Source organism: Lemur catta, chromosome 13 (assembly GCF_020740605.2).
Source record: "Lemur catta isolate mLemCat1 chromosome 13, mLemCat1.pri, whole genome shotgun sequence".
NCBI lineage: Eukaryota > Metazoa > Chordata > Mammalia > Primates > Lemuridae > Lemur > Lemur catta.
Window position 1 is genome coordinate 77,354,812 of NC_059140.1, and position 21,338 is coordinate 77,376,149.

Here is a 21,338-nt window from a genome sequence, read left to right on the forward strand (position 1 = left end):
TTCATGGGACCAGACGCTCGGAGCCTGTGAAAATGTTTAGTGCCAGTGGGTGTGTAAAGTTGCTGTGGACATCCATAAGACATATCTAACACAGAGAGACAGGTTTGTTTTGTGCAGGCCACTGACGCACTTTGTAAGATGCCCTCCATCACAAAATTGGTGGGATTGGATTTTGGGTTTGTTTTACCTGTTGTTACAATAAGAATCTCCAGACAGCTCAAGATGTAGTGAGACCAACAGCATTGCCACTTTCTGATGACAGGATTTATAACTGTAAACACAAGTTCATTTTCTACAGTCTCAGAATCGAGAGAAAGTAGAAAAGTGAAATCTTCATTTCTAATGCTGTTTTAGTAATATGTTCATTTAACAGTGCAGCTCACTTAAAACAACTCCCTGGTTTTTAAATCGCTAGTATGCATAAACACTTGAGATTGCAAAATAAAAATGCAGTGCTTCCCAAGCAGTTAAGAGCAAACTCAACTCTAAATGTAATGCTCCTCAAGTTTTACAGGGGGTTGTGTGCTTTCAATTATAAATTGGCATTCACCTTTTCCATTTAGTTAAGTCCTGATTTTAAAATTAATATCTGCTTTCCTACTGCAAGGTTCCTATTGTCATAGTAAATAGTTCTGCTGTTTTGTCACATTTACTCTCCTATTCCACGTTTGTGCAAAACATGTCTTCAATCCCAGCTGACCACAACACAGGATCACTGAACATTGATAAACTAGCTTGGTTCTCACAGTACATGTCCCAGAAATGGTGCTTAGGTGATAAAGTGAGGTCAAGAAAAAGAATCAAGGAGAAAGTACGGAGAATAGAACCTTTTGCACAAAAGTTAAATCTATTTTTTGCTCCTTAGCTATATAGAATCATTTTGAAAGTTGTTATTGATAGCTGCATTCTCCAGAATGATAAGGAATTTATCTTTCATTAGAATCAAAGCTTTTAGATGGGCTGTATTCTAAAATGTATTGCATAAATCTGTCTTCTTAAACACACTATACAATGTGATTAAATTTTCATTGGAGGTCCAGGGTCATGATTACGAACATCGATAACGAGGGTCTAAGGGACTACTAAGTAAAAAGCATATTTTTAATAGAATAGACAGTGCAACTTCAATTTTGTCTTTTTAGAGGCCTGGGTTTTGTATGGTGAAACTTCTAGAGCCATTTATCAACTATGAAAGGGAGAAGTATAAATTTTAAACATATAACATCTAATTCTTATTTTTAAATAAAATTCATCTACTTGGCTTTAGTATGTAAGTAGACCAATTTCATAATATTAGATGAGTCAAGTCAGTCTGCGGTTGGACCAAAACCCACGGCCAGGATGGGATGCACCACCCTATCCCAGCACCTAACGTGATGCCAGTAGAGTGCTGAAGAGGGGAAGGGTTTTTTTCCCCCAAAAAATGAATGAATGAATGAATGACACTACTTTAAGCAATAGCTCTTAAAACAAGATAGATTTTCAAAAACTTTAGAAGCCAATGTTTTAAGAAATTCTACCTGCAGACCACGGCTTCAGCTCCTGCCTGCGCGTTTCCGGCCCGTAGGGCTGTCCAGCGGATTTTGGCCTTGCCAGCTTCCACAATCAGGAGTTAACTCCCAGAAATAAGTATCTTCACACATACACGTATATATGCTGTGGGTTCTGTTTCTCTGGTAGGACCCTGATTGATACATGACTAACTAAAATTTTCTACAATTGCTATTTTCTACCAGCACTACCACTATTTATCCTTGAGACTGATGAAACATTTAAAGTACAGAAAAGGTCAACGGACACTAATGGAATAAGTAAATCCCACCCATCCCCAAATCAGACCTATGAACGATTTCTCTTTGTTGAACACTACGTTAACATTTTACTCAAACCATCCTGAAAAAGAAACCTCCTAAAATTCCGGCATAAAAATATAGGAAAATTCTATCCTAATGTTTTCAACATACACACACCCCCCCCCCCCAAAACTTAATATAGGAAGATATTGCTTGAATTCCAATGAACTGTTTCTCAGGAATACCAGTTACAGTAATTTCATATGTACATTTGCTTTATTAAAATTATGGCACTTAATATAATAGCAGAAATAATTACACAGTTTCACATCCAGAAGCAATACAATTGTGGAGGTGCAAACATTCCTTATTACCAATAAAAGTAAAAAAAGTTTTAATATGTTCTGTAAGCCCTTAATTGCATAAAATATGTATTTAGCATCATTTACAGCCAGTACACTTATATAAACTAATTATCATTACCTTTCTTTTACATTCTGCAAAAGAAACATACTAAGTAAGTATGGTGAGACACTTGAACATGATGAAAATTAAATGTCAGTTCTCAGTCATTCACGGGGAAAATACAAGCTGATAATTCCTCCTTTATAAACTACTAGATATCACAATGATTCAACAATTTTTTTAATGTTTTTAAGGTAAAATTTAAAAACAAAAACTCCACTAAGTGCCATACTGAAAGACAAAGGTTTGTTTTTAACTGCAGCACCTTTAGACAACAAAAGATTGCATCCTGTTCAACCACACTATATAAATTATGACATTTGTGGAAAACATGTACACACAAACATAAAGCAAGTGTCCTAGCCATTGATACATGTAGCTTTGGTAAGCAGTTTTCAGAAATAATATTGACACTGGATAACATAATAAGAACTGCCACCATTTTGAGTTTTCCATACACTATCTTCATGGAACAGAAGCCTGTAAACATAAGGTGTAAAAGAAACATTAAAATAAACATGTAAAGTGCACTCAGTGCACTCTAAGAAGCACAACCTTCATACTCTTAGTCAAGTAATGTTCAGGATTAGAATACTGTACCATTTTTAAATGCACTGAGTGCTTAAGATGTGAAATTGCAACAAATTCATAATCAGATCCAGCTGATAATGCATCCAAGAGGATCCACTTAAAAAAATGATTAACTACAAACACTTAATTCCCCTTAGATGTTTAAACCAATGATATGTCCAGTGTTTCATTAGCTCCTTCAAAAATACCATGTTAAAAACATAAAATTAACTTCATCCTAACCAGAGACATATACAGACTCTTATCTAACAAACTGCTAAGCTTTGGTTATATAAAGTGCAGTTCAATAATGTGCTATCCCAGTCATTCCAATACATCTAGCTATTCTACAGTTCACCACCATCTTCAACACAAGAATTTTCTTTTAGATTCAGTTAGGGTTTTCTGTTGGTATTCATGTTAAAAACACCAAAATTCTTCCAGAATAATTTGCAGTGTGCTTCACAATTCCTAGCTGACTGGCAATGAAGCTTAATGAAGTACATACAGCAATTCGTATTTGTGCTACAACACATTCAAGATCTACCTCTGCTTTTTTATCTTTAAATACTTTCACACTTTTTGTTGTATAAAATTTTCAAGTTTTATTATGATACAGGCAGTACATTCCATCACCCTCATAGCAACCTCAGAAGTGAATCTGTCATTTGGGATCTGCGGAAAAGGAAGCAAATCAGGGTATCTTGTTTTTAAACTGTCTACACCATAAGCCTCCAATGTGTGGACATCATTTGTCAGTCCTTCGAGTTGCTGACTATATTCCTCTATTTTTTGTGCCAGTGCAGTTGGTTTTACATCTTTGTCAGACTTGCCCCTCACAGCATAGTCAGCTGCAATCAAAGCTAACTTGGTGGAAAGGTAACATTTAAAGCACACCCACTCATTGGCATTTTTATGCAGGTCATTCCTGGCAGCTGAGAAGTTTGCTCTGGCTTGTCTTAACCATCTACGTGCTTCAACTGGATTACCGACTGACTTGAAAGTGGGAGGAACAAAGAACCTTTGAGAGTAAGTCTGTCCAGCCGAAGGAGGGCATTTCTCTTTATTTTGTTGTTGCCTTTCAGATTTATGGCTCGTTGCTTCTTGATTCCATGATGTATAAAACCTTTGAAATGAATACTTGTCTGACTGAAATCGGGATGCTGAAGTTGGAAACGTTCGCCTGGAGGCTCTGTCTGCATTTTGATCCATGAAGGCCTGTTTTTCTAACCTGTTGATCTCATTCTGCAAGTGTTTAAAAACCTCATTGGCAATGTCATGATTCTCTGGGTTTTTGTCAGGGTGCCATTTCAAATACAACCGCCTAATGATCTTTTTTCGTTCTGATTCTGGAAGTTTCCAAGCTTGCTCCACCACTGATGTCACTTCTTTTAAGATTTCTGGTAAAGAATTAACCTTAAGTTTTTTGGGGGAATGATGTTTTGAAGAAGGAGTCTTGTGGCTCTCTCTACCAGAGAAAAGAGGAGGAATGCTTCTTAGACCCGGGGCGAGGAACTCTGTCGGGCTGGTTGGTGTAGAAGGAGCACTGTCTCTGCTTTGAGAGCTTTCCTCAGGTCTTGAAAACTTATACAGATCAAGAGAGCTAACTATTTTATATTCGCTGTAACCAATATCAATCTGATATATCTTTCCTAGAAAACTAGAATTGTCAGCATCTTCTCTTTCAACTTCTTGCACAATAATTGCATATGTGTATGTTGGCTGGTATGATCCATAGATATCACCACCTTCAGCATCAACAAGGTACCCAACATATTCTCCTGGGTAAAAAACATTCATTGGATCCATCAGCAGAGTGTAATGAATTTCAGCAGGTATTGGCGTGCCAGGCATTGGAAGCTCCAGTTTTGATGGTTCTGAAGAGTCATATTTCACTCCTAAACTGTCAAGTTTCTCACTGATCCTGTAAATGTCATTGCATCCTAGCATAGCAATTAAATACGAAGTGTCAGAAATCAAATTGTCAGTTGCTGACTTAAGTGTCATTGCTAATGCTAATAGGAAATTAATGTCTTTGCTGTCTGAATGTTGGATGTAGAGCAGGATGACTGCATTACCAAATCTCTTCAAAAAGGCAAAAGTTTCACTTCTGCTGTGGGGAATAGGATTAAAACCTTTAACTCTTAATGTTGTTTGAAGCTTTTCAAAACAGGACACTTTTAATCCTTCTCTTAGAGCTTTGCAAAGTCTTACGGCTTTTTCTTCATTGGCCAGGAAGGCGTTATCATTTTCATGCTTCATAATCCTAATTAGTCCCGTAATGAACTGTTCAGAAGACAAGAGTAACTGCAGCCTTCCCTGAAGCGAACACAATGCTCCAAACTGACACACTTTGGGAGTCTCTTCATCTAACTGTTCTTCAAGTATACTGCTCAATAAGCGAGGTCTAAGTTTTTGAGGGAAGAGCATTATCAACTTAGTGTGAAATCCATGGTCTTTCCCTAAGTAGCACTGGCTGAGATCAACCAGCATTTGCACACCAATATTCCCCTGGATCCTGCTTTTATAATGTGGCGCGTCATCAAACACCAGGATGCTTGACTTCACCAACCTACCATCCTGGCTCGGGAGGTGAAGTGCAAGGTCTCGCACATTCTCAAGATCACTCCTCACCTTGACTGAATCATTTTGTAGACTCTTAAACAGACCAGAAACTACTCTCTTAACTGTACGCATTTCATTAGGATCTAACTGTTTTCCTTCAGAACTCTTGAATATGCGGCTCAACACTTCAACATATTGCTTGGTTGAAATAATATCTTCCGTACCTAAGTGTTTGAACAACTGATGAAATGTGCCAAGTTCTAAGGGCAGCTTGTACAAATAAGGTTTAAAATCAGATTCATATTCTAGGTTTATCACTACCTCCTCAGGCTTCAGAAGTTTCCAACCATCTTCTACCATCACAAAAGCAACCCCCCGCAGTTGAAAACGAAACTCTCTTTTTTCTGCACTGAGAAATTCATATATGCTCCTTAAAACCTTTGCTCTAGTTTTTACCATTTCTTCATCCAGAGTCGTTATGTTGCATATGTTCCTACAGTTATTAATGACCTTGTCAAGAGGGGGATCCAGGTTGACGTTAAGCATATTTAAAACTTGTTCAAGCTGTTCCTGTGGGCCAAGGTCACTACCTTCCTGTTCTTTGATGCTCAAGGGTGTGGCTTTCTCTGGAAGAATAGGGCAAGATGTCCATAAGAGCTGAAGCACATCACACTGCTTGAATTTTGGATTTACTTGTGCTCCATTGAACTTTATAAGAGGAAGTGTTCCATTAACTTCTTGATACTGAGGATGGAATCTAATGAATTCAGCAGGGGCCCGCTCAGGACATAAGAATGGTATTAAAGATAATTCTTTCAGAAAATTTCCAGATAACAAATCTGTTCGTTCTTGGAATATATGATGGAGGAGGATATCAACTGTATTTTGCAATGTTTCTTTGGACCAGTTTTCCGTATTAGCTCGCACACTGATTTCCTTAGCAAATTGTAATAACTGCTGCTGAGAAAGTATGTATTTTAACCCAATATTTCTTAAGAATTCCACCCAAGATGTCATAAATGCAACATGATTTTTGGGTTTTATAAGTTGCTCCAATTTTTTAAAGAAATCCTTAGGAATAAATAATTTTTCAGGAAGCATAACTTCAAAAACTCTCACAGTTCTATCATAGAAATGTTTTGCTTGCTTTAGTCTACTGTTAGCATCATGGATTATCAACAAACTTTCCAGTTTTTCAAAAAGTTGTTCCTTAATCTCTGATAATTCCTCAGCACTTGATAATCTATTCTTAAGATAGATCAAGTGTTCTAATTTTGCATCATAAGAGAGATTTTCAATTTTTGGTAAGAGGTGTTTCAAATATACCTCAAGATCATCTACAGGTACACAACCAAGCACCTCATATAGTTCTTTTAAGTGTATTTTTTCTTCAAGAAATGCAGATGATGATGACTGTGTCCACTTTTCCACTTCAGCTGAAGGGATACTTTTTGTAAGTACAAAACACGTTCCAAATTTTGCAATGCTCATATAGCGGCCACTGATGGATTTGTAGCATGGAAGTGACTTTAAAATTTTTACGTCATCTTGGGACATCAAGTGATTCAAATTGCAGTTGAAATACATCAGAAGTGCCTCAAAGTCATTTTCTATTAATTTTTCAGTTCTAAATGTTGAAGTTTGGACCATATAATGTAAAGCCTTTAAAATGCTCGTGGGGCTTTCTATGTTTGCTGTATGACATGACAACAGAGGAACAAATGCACTGTCTTTGGAGCAGATTTTGTTCAAAGCAAGCTGAATACAGCCAGCTTTCATTAGAGCATGAAAAACTTTATCACTCTGAGCATTTGGAAATACTGCAATGTGCATAAGGCTTAGAGGAAGCAGAACATCTCCTTCAGGAACCACAAGCTGGTTTGCTGAAACAGTAAACTTTGTTCCCGGAAGCAATGCCCAGTCTTTCAGGGTATCAACAACAAGGTCAAATGTTGGTTTTGTTTCTTCCTGATCTTCTTTCACACTTACAGATTCGCTGATAAAATGCCATGCATTCTTAAGCCAAGACTCACTTGCAAAATTGTCTTTCCACTTTGTACAATTTTTGGTCTTATATTCACGAGGCAACACAGAGGACAGCAAATCAGCAAAGCTGGATATGTCAAACACTTTTGCAACTTTACAGTTCAATAAAATATTACTATATTTCAAATATAATGTATTCATAAACAAGTCTTTGCGAGATGGAATCAATTCATGGTATGTTGTTAGAAACTTGGGTCGCTTTGCATCAAAAGTTTGCAAAACACTGTCCAGCGTAATGAGAAGGGGCAGTCCCTCAACTTCAATCTCATTTTCTTCTGCATCCTTAAAACAATAATCAACTAAAAGCTTTAGACTATGGAAAAGTTTTAAATTAGTCTGCTGAAGACGACAAGGCAGCTTCCCAATATGGCAATTAGTATCAGGAGAGGAAAATGTCATTAAAAAAGATCTAACATCAGCAGGGGTCACATAGCTAACAGGAATATCTGCATCTATGAGACAGTGGTAAAGATTAGCAGTTTCATCACAGTTATAAACCAAGTTGAAACCAATTTCTAAAAGTAGGTGTTTCAGTCTATAGACATTCTCTGCTACTGTTTTGCGTGTTGTGATGTTATAATCTGCATTTTTAAGGTGTTGTAATTCATCCTGCAGTAAATTGTCAAAAAATGGTCTAGTTTTATTTGAAATAGACATGTTAATCCAAGTAATTATAACTGCAGAGTGCAGATCAGAGCCATCAATATTTGGAGCCCGCACAACAGGTAAAAGACGTTTCATATCTTCATGAATGCAACTATAAAGTGCTTTCACTAGACAATATAAATCTGGTTGTAGATCAAGTCTGTTAACTGGGAAAAATGATAAAAACTTCTTTAAAGTGTCCTTTACAACATGAATAGCCGTGTTCTGTAAAACTGATAATGTTGGGTCAGAACCAGGGAAATACCGTTTTTTTAACTGTATTAGTAATTCAACGTATGCAGGTGCTATTAATGCTGTCATTAAACTGTTATTCCAGTCACTTCGAACACCAACTCCATTATCATCACGCCACAGGTTTCTTCTGGCTGAATCCAGCGCAAAGTGTCCATTCATGTGAAACGGCAGCCCCGTCTCCAAAGAGAGAGGCAAAAAGCAGAAGGCCCTGTGGGGTTTCTTATAGTTGTGAGTGATGCAGGCAGCTACCCCACCACGTGGGAAAAGAGTGATATCTTGGTTCTTGTGAGCTGATATGACGCTCTTAGACACTTTGTCCATACTTGAAAAGCCTGATCTATTACAAATTAGCCATGTAGTGAGATTTCCTTCAGAGTCCTCCGTATCCATAGTATAGGTTATCTGTTGAACTGGGATGTCTTTGAGCTGCCTCTTTTTAGTAACACTATCAATTACAGATGCATGAAATTGTTTCCTTTTCAATCTGTCCCCATCAGTGATTTTGCCCTTCACTGAATACAGCACATTTAGAGCTCCAGAACCTTTATCTATTTCACAAATTGAAATTTTTTCCATGTGATTAAGAAACATTAGAAGTTCTGCCCCATCTGAGCGCAATTTGTCCAAAAGATTCTGAACCATTCTGTCTGACGACGGAACTGAGGAAATTTCTGAAACTTTTGCCATTTCTGCATTTCGAAGAGGAAATCTAAACATTGTGCAATTATCCAGCTTAAAGTGAGTTCCCAAATAAAGGTCCAGAACATCTGAGAACTGTGTCCTAAAATCTGCATCCAAATCCCTAAACATGCGTCCAGGACTAATGGATGTGGCTCCTGGTGCGTATCTGGCATGAGGATCAAAAATACACAGGATGTCATTGCCAGAAATAAAAGATGGGCAGTCTGTGATATGATACACAGAATTGAATCCTATTCCATACTGTCCAGTTTTACAAGGGTTTCCTTCTTTGGTGCCTTTTCCAAGATTCTGAATTCCTCTAACATCATCTTCTGTGAATGGCTGGTTGTTGTACACACAAAGTGCTGGCCCTTGCAGCGGGGCCCACTTATCATCAAATATTCTATCAACTGGGTGCTGTCTAGGATCAAACACAAAACAGATTTCCGTGGCCTTTGCATCATCAGCATTCTGAAGAAGCTCTTTCAACATTTCCTTTTCTGAAGGATAGGCATTAAGGATGCTCTTAATTCTGCTGGTCAATTTTTCCTTCTGTCCGAATTCCGTACCAAGTGTTGTAAAACAGACATTGGATGCATATCTTTCCAAGGCTTTATGTCGCTTTGGGACTGCTCCTAGCTTTACAGCTACTTCCCTGGGTATATCAGCATGACAATATTTAACAGTGGTATCCTTGACTTTTATCCAAGGACAATCATTGTAGCATAATGATTTGGCAGAGAGAAGCATAAGATTAGTATCTGGCAATAATATCTTGCCATAATTTTTCTCACAAAATTCTTGTTTCTTTTCTCTAATGAGACTCCATATTCCTTCACTGATTATTCGTCGGCAAAGCTGAAAATTTTCTTCTGTTATCTGCTTTGTTCCTCTTTCTTGATCAATAGATTCCAAAACGAGGGCAAAATCTTCAACGGTAAATGACTGCCTCACACCCACACTTTCAAAAAGCTCACGGAAATTATTTTTATATTTATTAGGCAACTGATAAAGGTATGGTGCTGCTTCAAAATTCAAATGAAAAGAGACTTTTTCTGAGTCAACATATGCATTCTCAACTAGAATGAAGCTAAATGGTTTTAACTTTTCAATAATTGACATCTTAGTGATTTCATTTTGCATCATGGCTTCATGAAGGTATTTGTAGCAAGCATTGGTAATATTTTCCTGGTACAATGTAATTCCATCATCAACTGATTTTGCAACTTCTTTCAATTGGCTTATAACCAGATCAACTGTTGGCTTCTTAAGTAATCCCAAAAACTCTTTAACAGCCAATGACACTGAACCACAACCTCTGAAGGAATGGGAATTTTCATTTAAAATTGGTTGCAAAAGACAAACTATATCTTGATATTCAGTTATATAAAGATCAGTTGCTGCAAACATGGTTTCAGGCTTAAAACTGTTACCTTTCCAATCCAAAGAGAAACCTGCTGGTTTTGTTAGAAATGGAAGGAAGGGGATTGTTTGATATTTTGCAGCAAAATCCTTTGCTCTAGGATCCCTTATTTTTAGTTTCTCATCAATAAGACTTAATAGGATGCTACTTCTTAAACAAGCAGCAGCATGATCACTTTTGTTAATTTCAGCTACTGACTCTGCACGTTCTAGCATGTCATCCCATAAAATATCATCTTTTGCCATACCTAACTGAACTAGTTTAATCAAAATAATAGGATTGAGATAATCTTGAGTAGAACCATAAGGAAATCGTCCATCTTTAGTATCAAATAACTTTGCAACTCGTCCTTCAGGGTGGATCAATCTTGATGGTAAAACCAGAGGATGTCCCTCTAAGGAGCAAGGAATACATGGAGTAACACGAAGAATTCCTGAGAACTCATCAATTTTTTCATTTAGAACAAAATTCATTAAAGGATCTCTAAGTTCTGCTTCAATTTCTTGAATATTTGGAAAAAACACTTCTGAAAAAAACTGTTTCTCTGAAAATGTATTTTCAAGCAGTATCTGTTTGCAGCCAGCTTCTTCAAATCCTAATTTTACTGAAGAAGGAAGTTCAACAGCACAAAGATTTTTGGACCCAGTCTTCTTGAGGTATTTTAAAAATATCTTAAAGGCTGCTGGACCAACATCTCTTCTTTTAAGTATAGAGTCATCTAAAAATCTCACATTCTTCATGGAAACCCAAGTAGATCCATCGGAGAAGACTCTGGTCAATTCTTTTCCTTTTCCATGAGCTATATCTTCATAAAATCCTTGACAAATTACAGAAAAATCATCGTGAACTGAGTCAGGGTCAGGCCACACTGCATAGTAAGTATAATCAGTCAGCTCCCCACCAGTGGCCAGGTCCCGTAAGACACTGAGCGCCTGTAAGTAAGCTTTCACAATAACGTGTCTCATGAACGTGGTGTTCCACCGCCCTTTTGTATCTGTCTTCCAGATTTCTTTTCTGTTTGAAGTAACAGCAAAGCAACCATTGATGTGAACTGGCAAGCCTGTTTTTATTCGTAAAGGTAAATAGCAAAACACTTCTCCAGTATGTGGTTTCACAGTCCATTTCTGGTCCTGGATTTCAGACAGCATAACTCCCACTGCCCCACAAGGAACCAGTCCTAGCCTTCTTCCACTCTCACTCAGGGAAAACTTTAGTGCCTCTCCTGTATCCATGCAGGTACACAGAAGCCAAGTGGTATACTCTACTGTTTTTTGTGGCAACTCATCAGGTGGCTTCTTTGACTGGCCAGACTTAGCCATTTCAAAGAGAGCAGCTGGATCATCATCTGGACCTCTAAACAGCGGTGACTGTAAGTCAGCAATCCTTCTGAACACATGGTGAAATTCTTCAACTGTGATCTGAAGAATGCAAGAGGACTTTGGCTCATCAGTGGGAAGCTTCTTATTACTGCTGCTGCAAGTCTTCATGAGCTTAGCAGCCTCTTTTAAAACGCTTAAGACAGGTGCATTCAATGCTTTGGAAGAGCAGGCTTTTTTTTTTATTATTATTGTATCCTGTGCTAAGCTGGGATTGGTTTCCTCAATTTTCAAGTACTTCAAATACATTGAGTTTACACTCTGGGTGAAAATGATAAGCCTGTGTCCACAGAGACTAAACTCATCCACAAGAGAGTAAATATCTGCTGTATTATAGCAGGTACTACTAACTTCACTCACTTTTGCTTCCTGTTGAGTTCTAAAAGACAATCGGAAAAGAGTTCCTTTGTAGCTGTAAGGTGCTTCTACTGACAAAGGTAACTGACAACCAAATACATCTATAAACGGTTTGAACTGATTAGGAAATTTCCTAAGTCTTTTCTGTTGTTTACTCCAATTAATTTTGATCCCAGGATTGGATTTGTCTTTAATGTGTTTACTAATATGGTTTATGTTTGGATCAAACATTATCATGAATTCTCGACTCATAATGATGGGAATGTCAGTGATATGGTACACAGAATTAAATCCAAGACCAAATTTTCCAACTTTGTCAACTTCTGCCCTTTTTAAAGATTCTCCTAACCTAGTTATGTTCACAAAATCTGAATCTGAGAATTCAGAATTATTGAATGACCACAAAGCAGGTCCATGGCAAGCTGCCATCCCTGGGTCAAGAAGACTCTCTCTTATGTCCATATTTCTTCTCATATCAATCATGAAACTGCATTCTGTTGCATCTGCATCATCAGCATTTTGAAGTAGTTCTTTAAAAATATCTGCCACTGAAGGGTATTCTTCCAGAATATTTTTAATTCTTACAGTAAGTGGTTCTCTTTGTCCTGACTGCTCAAATCCCATGTTTTCAGGATTGATCAGTCTTGTACTGAGGCAAGGAACTTTCAGCCATTCTGCAGTTTTCATGGGTATGTCTTCATGCACCAAAATGATTGGTTCCACAGAGTCTTCAAGTAAATCATTAAGGTCATCAACTTTAATGTCACAATAACAGCATTCATGAATTGGCTTCATAATAAGTTTAGAAGGAGTTTTGCTATGATGTATAGGAACTGGTGTATTGGGGCTTGCTGGAATCTGATTGCTATACAGCCATCTGATAATATTCAACATCAGATGCAGATTTTGTTTGCTTTCTTGTTCACTGAGATCTTCATCACTTTTGAGATATATCTTCTCAATAACCATGGAAATATGATCTGATGTCAGCTCCTCTATTGAACCGCAGACCTTAAACAGTTGATGAAATTTTGCCATGGTTTTAGGCACATTATGCAAATAAGGCTGAAGGTCAAGATCATGGATTGGTTTTATCACTGCTTGGGAAAGGGGACAAAATTTTTTGCCAGTCCAAACCCATGGAAATTTTAAGGCTTTAAAAGAATCTTTCCCTTCATTTAAATGATCATGCATGAATCCATAAATTTCAAGCAAAATATGCTGGAACTGATAGTAGTCTTCATCACTAAAGGTTTTTGAAGTATACCAATCAACAACAATTTTAAAGTGTTTTAAGACAGCACTGATGCTAGGTTTTACAAAAATACCTAGTGCTTTTTCCAAGTTTACATGGATGCTTTCAACAAGAGGAAGTGAGGAGCCAACTAGAATTGCATGGGCGACATCACACATATCTGGTGGTGCACAAAGATTACACAGATCTCCTTTCCAGACTAAAGAGCCTGGATAATTTGGAGGCCTTTCCTTGCAGGCTGGAACCCATTTTATTGTCTTCAATGTCATCTTTCCTTCAGATGACTGCAACAGTGTATGATTCTTATTTAAAACCAGTAAGAGTGTCTTGGCTTTCTTCAGAAGAACTTCCTGATTTGGACAAGAACTGACCTGTAAGGCTTCAATTTTTTTTGCCACTTGCACAACATCTTTCTCTTTGAGACTGGCTTCATTTTTTAAACCAATCTGTCTTAAAGAGTGAAGAATATCTGGTGAGGTAAAAACTGAGGGTGGGAAACAAGTTTCTTCTTCACTATAAAAAAGATCCTTTAGTACTTCTGTATCAGGGTCAAAGAGTTCACTGGCTGATACCATCTGTTCCTGTGAAATTTGAATAAATTTTAATGGCATTAACCAATCAAGCACATTTGGATTCTCATTTTTAAGAGAGGATAGATTCTCAAGGATCCATAACATAAGCTGTGTTACCTCTTCATGTGAATAAAATGCATTTTCAATATCTTTTAAAATAAGCTTTAAGCAGGTAGTGGTCTTTAACTTCTCTATTTTCAACATGTTTGCCAAGCGAATAGTAGCTTCATCACTACTGTCTATTACAGAAATAGAAAGTCGCAGGTCTGGTGGAAGTTTGGCAGTATGGTGTAAGACTTTGCAACCTTTCAATTTTGTATAAGAGGAAATTCCCTGACCAGATGAATGGTTAATTCGCTTGAATATTGTCAATTCTTGAATTATCCTTTTCTCTTTTTCACTGGTATCAGTTAAACTAGCCAAGAACTTCCTCAGGGCATCTTTGTGTGTTGGAAGTAGTGAAGCTATTTGATTACACAATTTCTGCAATGGCATCTTCTCCATTATCTGCAAAACAGCACTTGGTAATGGCGAATGAATGTATTTTTTAGTAAGTGGATGTTGTATAGAGGCATCTAGTTTTTTAAGGACAATCCCTCCCAGTTTTTGTACAACGTCTGCTACAAATTCTGGAAGCTGTGCTTCAGATTCATCGTCTAAAATGACTAATGATGGAATCCTAAGTCTAATGAGTTCCACACATGACTGGCTTTCCTCTAGTATAGTTCTAGGGATAAGTGGCATCTCATCAAATAAAGTCAAATCCTCTGAAAAATGTATATAAAGATTCTTCCAAACCATCTTAAGCCATGAAACAGATGGGTGATTTCTGTTTTCATCAAATGGATACCACTGAACGATCAACTCTCTGCCAGGCCAGAATGCATTCATTACTTCTTTGATAAGACGTGCAAATCGTTCTGGATTTAGAAGCTGCAGCTGAGTACATGGTCTTCCTGTAAATCACATACAGAGATGTTATACATACATATAATTCTACTATGATAGCTTTCTATTCTCACAGATAAAATAGTACTAGAAAGTTGTTTTAAGAGTTTTAAGTACCTGCAAAAAGTCAGCATAACTAGGCTAAAATAATTTTTAAATAGTGACAGAGAATCCATACATAAATCCACATTTATAATAACCTATGAGAAATAATTCTCCTTGGAAAGTACTTATTTTAAATAAATACATAAAATGCATTTAAATGTGTTTTAAAACGTACCCTATAATGTTCTGCAAATGGAATCAACATGGAAAACAATGCTGAGTGCTTATTTGTCCGCAAATAAAAGCACCAAAGAAAATGAAGATAAATGTTATATAAGCACCTGCTTAATTAAGGGTAAAAATTGATCGTAAACCCAATACAGATTGAGTACCCCTTATCCAAAATGCTTGATACTGGCCGGGCGTGGTGGCTCACGCCTGTAATCCCAGCACTATGGGAGGCTGAGGCGGGTGGATCGTTTGAGCTCAGGAGTTCGAGATCAGCCTGAGCAAGAGCGAGACCCCATCTCTACTAAAAACAGAAAGAAATGATTTGGACAGCTAAAAATATATATAGAAAAAATTAGCCGGGCATGGTGGCTCATGCCTGTAGTCCCAGCTACTCGGGAGGCTGAGGCAGGAAGATCGCTTGAGCCCAGGAGTTTGAGGTTGCTGTGAGCAAGGCTGATGCCACGGCACTCACTCTAGCCCAGACAACAGAGTGAGACTCTGTCTCAAAAAAAAAAAAAGAGAGACAAAATGCTTGATACCACAAGCATTTTGAATTTCAATCTTTTTTATATTTTGGAATATTTGCATTATACTTACCAGCTGAACATCCTAAATCCAAAAATCTGAAATGCTCCAGTGACCATTTCTTTTGAGCATCATGTACTTGCTCATTTTAGATTTTGGAGCATTTGGGTTTTGCATTTTGGGGTTAGGCATACTCAACTGGTGTCAATGTCTTTTTGTGTTAACTTCATGTTTGGAGGAACTGCACCGCTGTGTGGCAGAGACAGGAGGGCATGAAATCAGACCACAGAGGCTAGAGTCTCAGTCTCACTTGACCAACACTTTCTGAAGCTCAGGCAGCAAAGAAACTTACATGGTTTCCTTTCAACCACTAAAGAGATGTCTAATTTAGGTATCATTTCATCTTTCTGAGACTTGAATTCTCTCATCTGGAAAAACAATGGGGATGTGGCTCTAGGTCTAAAGACTGCACTATATTCATGCCCAAATAGGGAGGATGTTAACAACTTTTCAAATGTAGTTTTTTCCTAGCCACTTATTATTTATCAACGTGTGTTCTGCAGAGCCCGAGGACTTTGTGGAAATGCTTCAAGGGCATGCAAAAAGAGCAAGGAGGGCGTTGCTGTGAGGGTAGGGGCGTCTCCCACCAGAGCAGCTCTACCTCCTCAGGATGCTTTATAAATTAGGAAGTGGAAAATTTTTGCTGATTTTAACCACTATCCTAGAAATTAACACTTTCTTTCTAAGTGCATTTTATGTTTCAGAGTATTTACATTTAGCGTATCAGTAGAAACAAAATGAAAAAATAACACTATATATCAATAGGTGTATATATATGCCTATATGGGGAAATAAAAAGCATCTCAAATTTAATATTGTGGAAGATAACATTCAATTTTCTCCCTATGTACATATGACTTCTAGACTCTCCAAAGAGCAACTTTAGAAAATGTTATAAGAGAGGGCATACCTGAAGCCCTGGAAACTTTTGTATATCATTATTTTTTAACCAAGAAAGGATGCCTTATTGCAGAGGAGTACCTATCAGGAAGATGACTTTATCTTCCACCAAGAAATTACCTTTCATGTAACAATAAGACATTTTAAAATTACTGCCATAGAAATTTAAGCAAGGGCACACTTTTTCAATTTTAAGAAAGTATCAATACCAACATTCAGAATATTTTCAGTTTCTACATTATGTGATTTAGGGTAATTCAAGTAGTAAAATTTAAGAAATTATAAAAATCTTGTCAGTAGTTCGACTAGGGAAGCCCCTTTGATCTATGAGTCCATTAAAATATATAATTTTATCACAATGTTCTTAAGAAATGCTTACTGAGTTGAATTAATTATAAGAGAATATCCAAGTCACAAGGAAGGCAAGGATATGATACTAAAGATACAAAGAAGAGTTAGAAATTAAAATTCAGAACACTCAGAAAACAAAAAATTAAAATATGCACCACTTTGTTCTATGTTAATAAATGCCATGACATGCATTCCATAGATGATCCTACCCAATTTGGCAATTTATAAAACATATACATACCTACCTTCAGAAAAATCATCTGATATTAATGTATAAATAAAATGCCAATAAAACACACACTCCCCACATATAGCATGCAATTAACACACCAGTCATGCTCAAATGAAAAAACATGATAGAAAATAAAGGAGAGAGAAAATATAATAAGACACAATCCTAAGTACAGTAAGTCGATTCGATCTGAAGTTCAGAGTTCTATCTACTTTATATTTAAGACATTTAGCTTTTAACTCTAAAGTATAAATGTTAACACAGAAAAAGTCTCCATGTCCTGGGTTAGAAAGCCAATGAAATTGTAAAGCACCTCTAATCTAATAGGATCAGAAAAATTATTTTTATAGCATTTTAATAAATAACTTGTATCTTTTGTGGCCTTAAAAGTTAGCCACATTGTCAAAAGAAGTTAACTATCAGTACTGAAATTATTCCTAGAGACAGAAAGGTTTTATTTAAATTATTACCAAATTTAACCTAGAAGGAAATCTTCTAACAGTAGTTTTTGCTTTACTATAGATCAGTTCAATCCCTTAAATGTTCAAAATAATAACATCAACACAATGAATCACTACTGAAAGTCTTCACTTTTTTGTTATGTTTATTTATATGCTATGTTCGATGCTAACCTTGAGAATGAATTTCACCATGGATGGAAAATTATAGTCTACTTAAAAATTTACTTAACCAAGAAATCTCAGTCCTGAATACTTTAATTAACTGGGAGTTTACTACATTCAACCAGACTCCTACAGAGTCACACCCAGCTGGCTGCAATGAAAAACCATCTGAGGCTCTAAGCAGTGACAGTTTTTTATACTTTTCTTGTACAGAAAGTGGCAATGGCAGCTTTGATGGCTGATGAGTTCTAATAATCCTCCACTGTGTAGAGTCAAATTTCTGTAAATGCACACGTGATACAGTGAAGGTTCAATTAAATGGTGCACTGTGTTATCAGTCAAATCTTTGAAGAAAAAAAAGAAAGTAGAAAAAAAGAAAAGACCAAAGCAGAAAGGAAAGGGCAGCCTGCCTGCCAGCTCAGACTCCAGCCAGTGCTCTAGTCTGGGCACTCCAGTCTAGCAGTGGCACTTGCAGGCCCTGGCGCCTGGCACAAACATCCCATATGCCAATGTGCTTCAAAATTAGCCCAGTGGCCACATCTCTTCCCCAAAACCCAGCTCTGACATTCTGCTACTGACGTCCCAGCTTTTGTCTTAAATAGGAGATGTAGCAACAGTTGGAGAAATCACTGATGTAACCCCAGTCCCTACTGTGGGTGTTCACTATGCAGCCGACTTACAGTGAGATTTTGTTTTCCTCTTTGATTTGATTAGACCTTTAAAAAAGTAAGATATATTGATAAAGCTTCAAGAAAAATATACTAATAGTAGCTATGAATGATAAGCCACTTTTAATATAAGCTAGAAACCAGATTTTATAGTTATATAAATTATATTATTATAATTATATTATAATAATGACTTGATTTCTAAATTAATTTTAGTATATGTATGGCCTGCTACAAATAATATTTACCATAAAAATAATTTCTGTAAAGCAAATCAGGCATCCTCTAATTTTCCAAATGAAACATGAACTTGGGGGAAATCAATACTACAGTTGAGCCAAAAATTTTTTATTTTAAAAAAAAGGCAGTCAGTAAAATGACACAACAGGCACTGTGTGAACAGTGACTGTTCCTCAAGAGACCTGGGCAGGCCACTCTGCTTTTCCTCAGCGTGCCCAGGACGGGGTTCCCTGCTGTAACCAGCCTCGGCACACTAAGCCATACTCCAAACAGCCTGAGGCCCTCTAACTGCACAATCTCAACATCCTTCTAATCACCTTAGAGACAGGCATTGTGTCGGTCAGGCAATACTGATGGAGTGCTAGACATAAAAGAAATGGACAACTAGACACGGTCCTAGACCTTGTCTTACAGTCTAATGGGGAAGGCAGGTATCAGATATTACACACAATTAAACAGGAGCAGGCATGTGAGTGCTCAGATCCCAGAATTTACTGCCCCCCTTCCTTTTTAATCTGAGTATGTGTGTATATCGTGTAACAGAGGTGCATTCACTCTCACACTTCCCATTAATACCCCTGCTTACAATATAAACTTCCACACGATTCTTTCCTTAGAGACTAAGTATTCTATGAAATGAATGTTTAAGTTATTTAAATATAGTTTTATTGTGGTATTTGTAACAACAAATACCTATATTAGTGTAGTTTCCTCTCTCCTTTAATAGTTATCACCAGAAAAAAAATTGACATAATTTCTAGCTACTTATGTAAATGAAAAAACAGGATTCAAAGAACCAAATGAACAAAAACATCAGGCTTCAAATGAACACAACATTCAATCAGTTATCCTACCTGAATATCCCCAGAGAAGTTGTTGTGCTAGAATATAATTAAATCCATTCTTAGAAAAGGCCAGAAATATCACAATTTTCACATGATGGCTACAGAAATTATTCTGTATCTTAAGATACTGCTATCTATAGAATCTTTACACATCATTATGTAAAAAGAAAAGCCAAAAACAAAACTCCAAACATAGCAGAATATACATGTAAAATTTAAAGAAATATTTCAAAGCAAACTAAATCCAAACTACATAAAGGTCAGGAGTTTTAGTTCAGAAAATAAACAAAGAAAGGAGTATGTACTTTATACATATAAATTACATTTCATCCACATAAAGTCACTTGATGAGCTACCAATGGGCTTTCTGCACAAGCTATTATCATTTAATATTCAGAAATTCTAGATAAGAATTGAGAAATCTACCTTCATGATAAATAGAGATTTTATCATACATTTCTGCTGCTTGTCTATGGTAACCACCAATTATCACAAACTTTTAAGAACTGCTCCATGGATATCTATCCCTCCTATGCCTAAAGCAAGTTTGATTAAGTGGACTGCTACAGCTCTGTGAGATGTTTGTGCATTTCAGTACCTTATGCTAAACTTGGTGGCTAACATAGAGACCAAAGCTCTAACCAAAGGAATTTAAGCTCTTCCAATCTCAACATCCTTCTGATCACAATACAGGCAGACATTGTGTCGGTCAGGCAATACTGATGGAATGCTGGAGATACAGAAATGGACAACTAGACATGGCCCCAGACCTCGTCTTACACTTTAATGGGGAAGGCAGGTATCACATAAAATATTGCACGCAATTAAATAGGAGCAGGCACGTGAGTGCTCTGGTGACACCAGTGCTATGGATGCACACATGGGTTGCATGAAAAATGAGTATGAGGCAGGAGATGAGGGGCTGGCAAAGGAAACCAGATGGACCACACCTGAGGGAGAGACAGAATATGCTGTCCTCCCAATATTAGAAAGATCAGGGGAGAGAATGAAACTAGGAAGGAGATGAAGAATAGCAAATCTTTACTTAACCTTTCCATGTACCAGGCATCTTTCTAACACCCAGAAAATGGAACCAAGTAATGAAGAGCCTCACAGGAAATATTAAGGATTTTGGTCTTGTCTAATAAATCAGTATGAAAATTTTTAAAAATATAAATAGGATCCTGGTGCTAATCTATTAGGCATTTGTACCACTTCAGTGCATTTTTTCTATTTTTCCATCCAAAACCCATTTACCTGTTGTTCTAACTATTCTCCAATGTCAGATATTCGTCCATTTAGTCATTAAGCCATTAAGTAACTTAATACAGAAATAATTCAGACTTGGGGATAAAAAAATAAAACCAGAATCATAGCTTCAACTCTGCAACTCAAGCAAGTCATTTAAATCCTTCAATTTCTTTGATCTTCAATGTCTCCATCTCTCAAATGGAGATGACAATGCACGCTCTATTATCTCACAGTTAACCGAGAACAAACACAATAATAGAACACCTGATTAGAAAAAGAAATACCAAATCACAGACATAGTAATGGGATTTGCCTGTTCACCTCTGTACCCCTCCCAGCAATGCCATCCCTGCCCGGGCCACCCAAAGAAAGCATCCACACATCCAACCCAACTCATCAACCAGGCACGTGGCCAG

The 21,338-nt window shown here is 37.1% G+C and overlaps 1 protein-coding gene across 1 annotated transcript in view; it reads right to left on the reverse strand.

Moving 5' to 3' along the window:
* Window positions 1-2,049: 2,049 nt before the first annotated feature.
* SACS (sacsin molecular chaperone) overlaps window positions 2,050-21,338 on the reverse strand; it is a 43,512-nt gene continuing 24,223 nt past the window's right edge. The window contains exon 8 of the mRNA XM_045566641.1: window positions 2,050-14,959. Within this exon, the coding sequence (XP_045422597.1) occupies window positions 3,402-14,959 (11,558 nt within the window). The 3' untranslated portion in view covers window positions 2,050-3,401. The remainder of the gene's footprint in view (window positions 14,960-21,338) is intronic.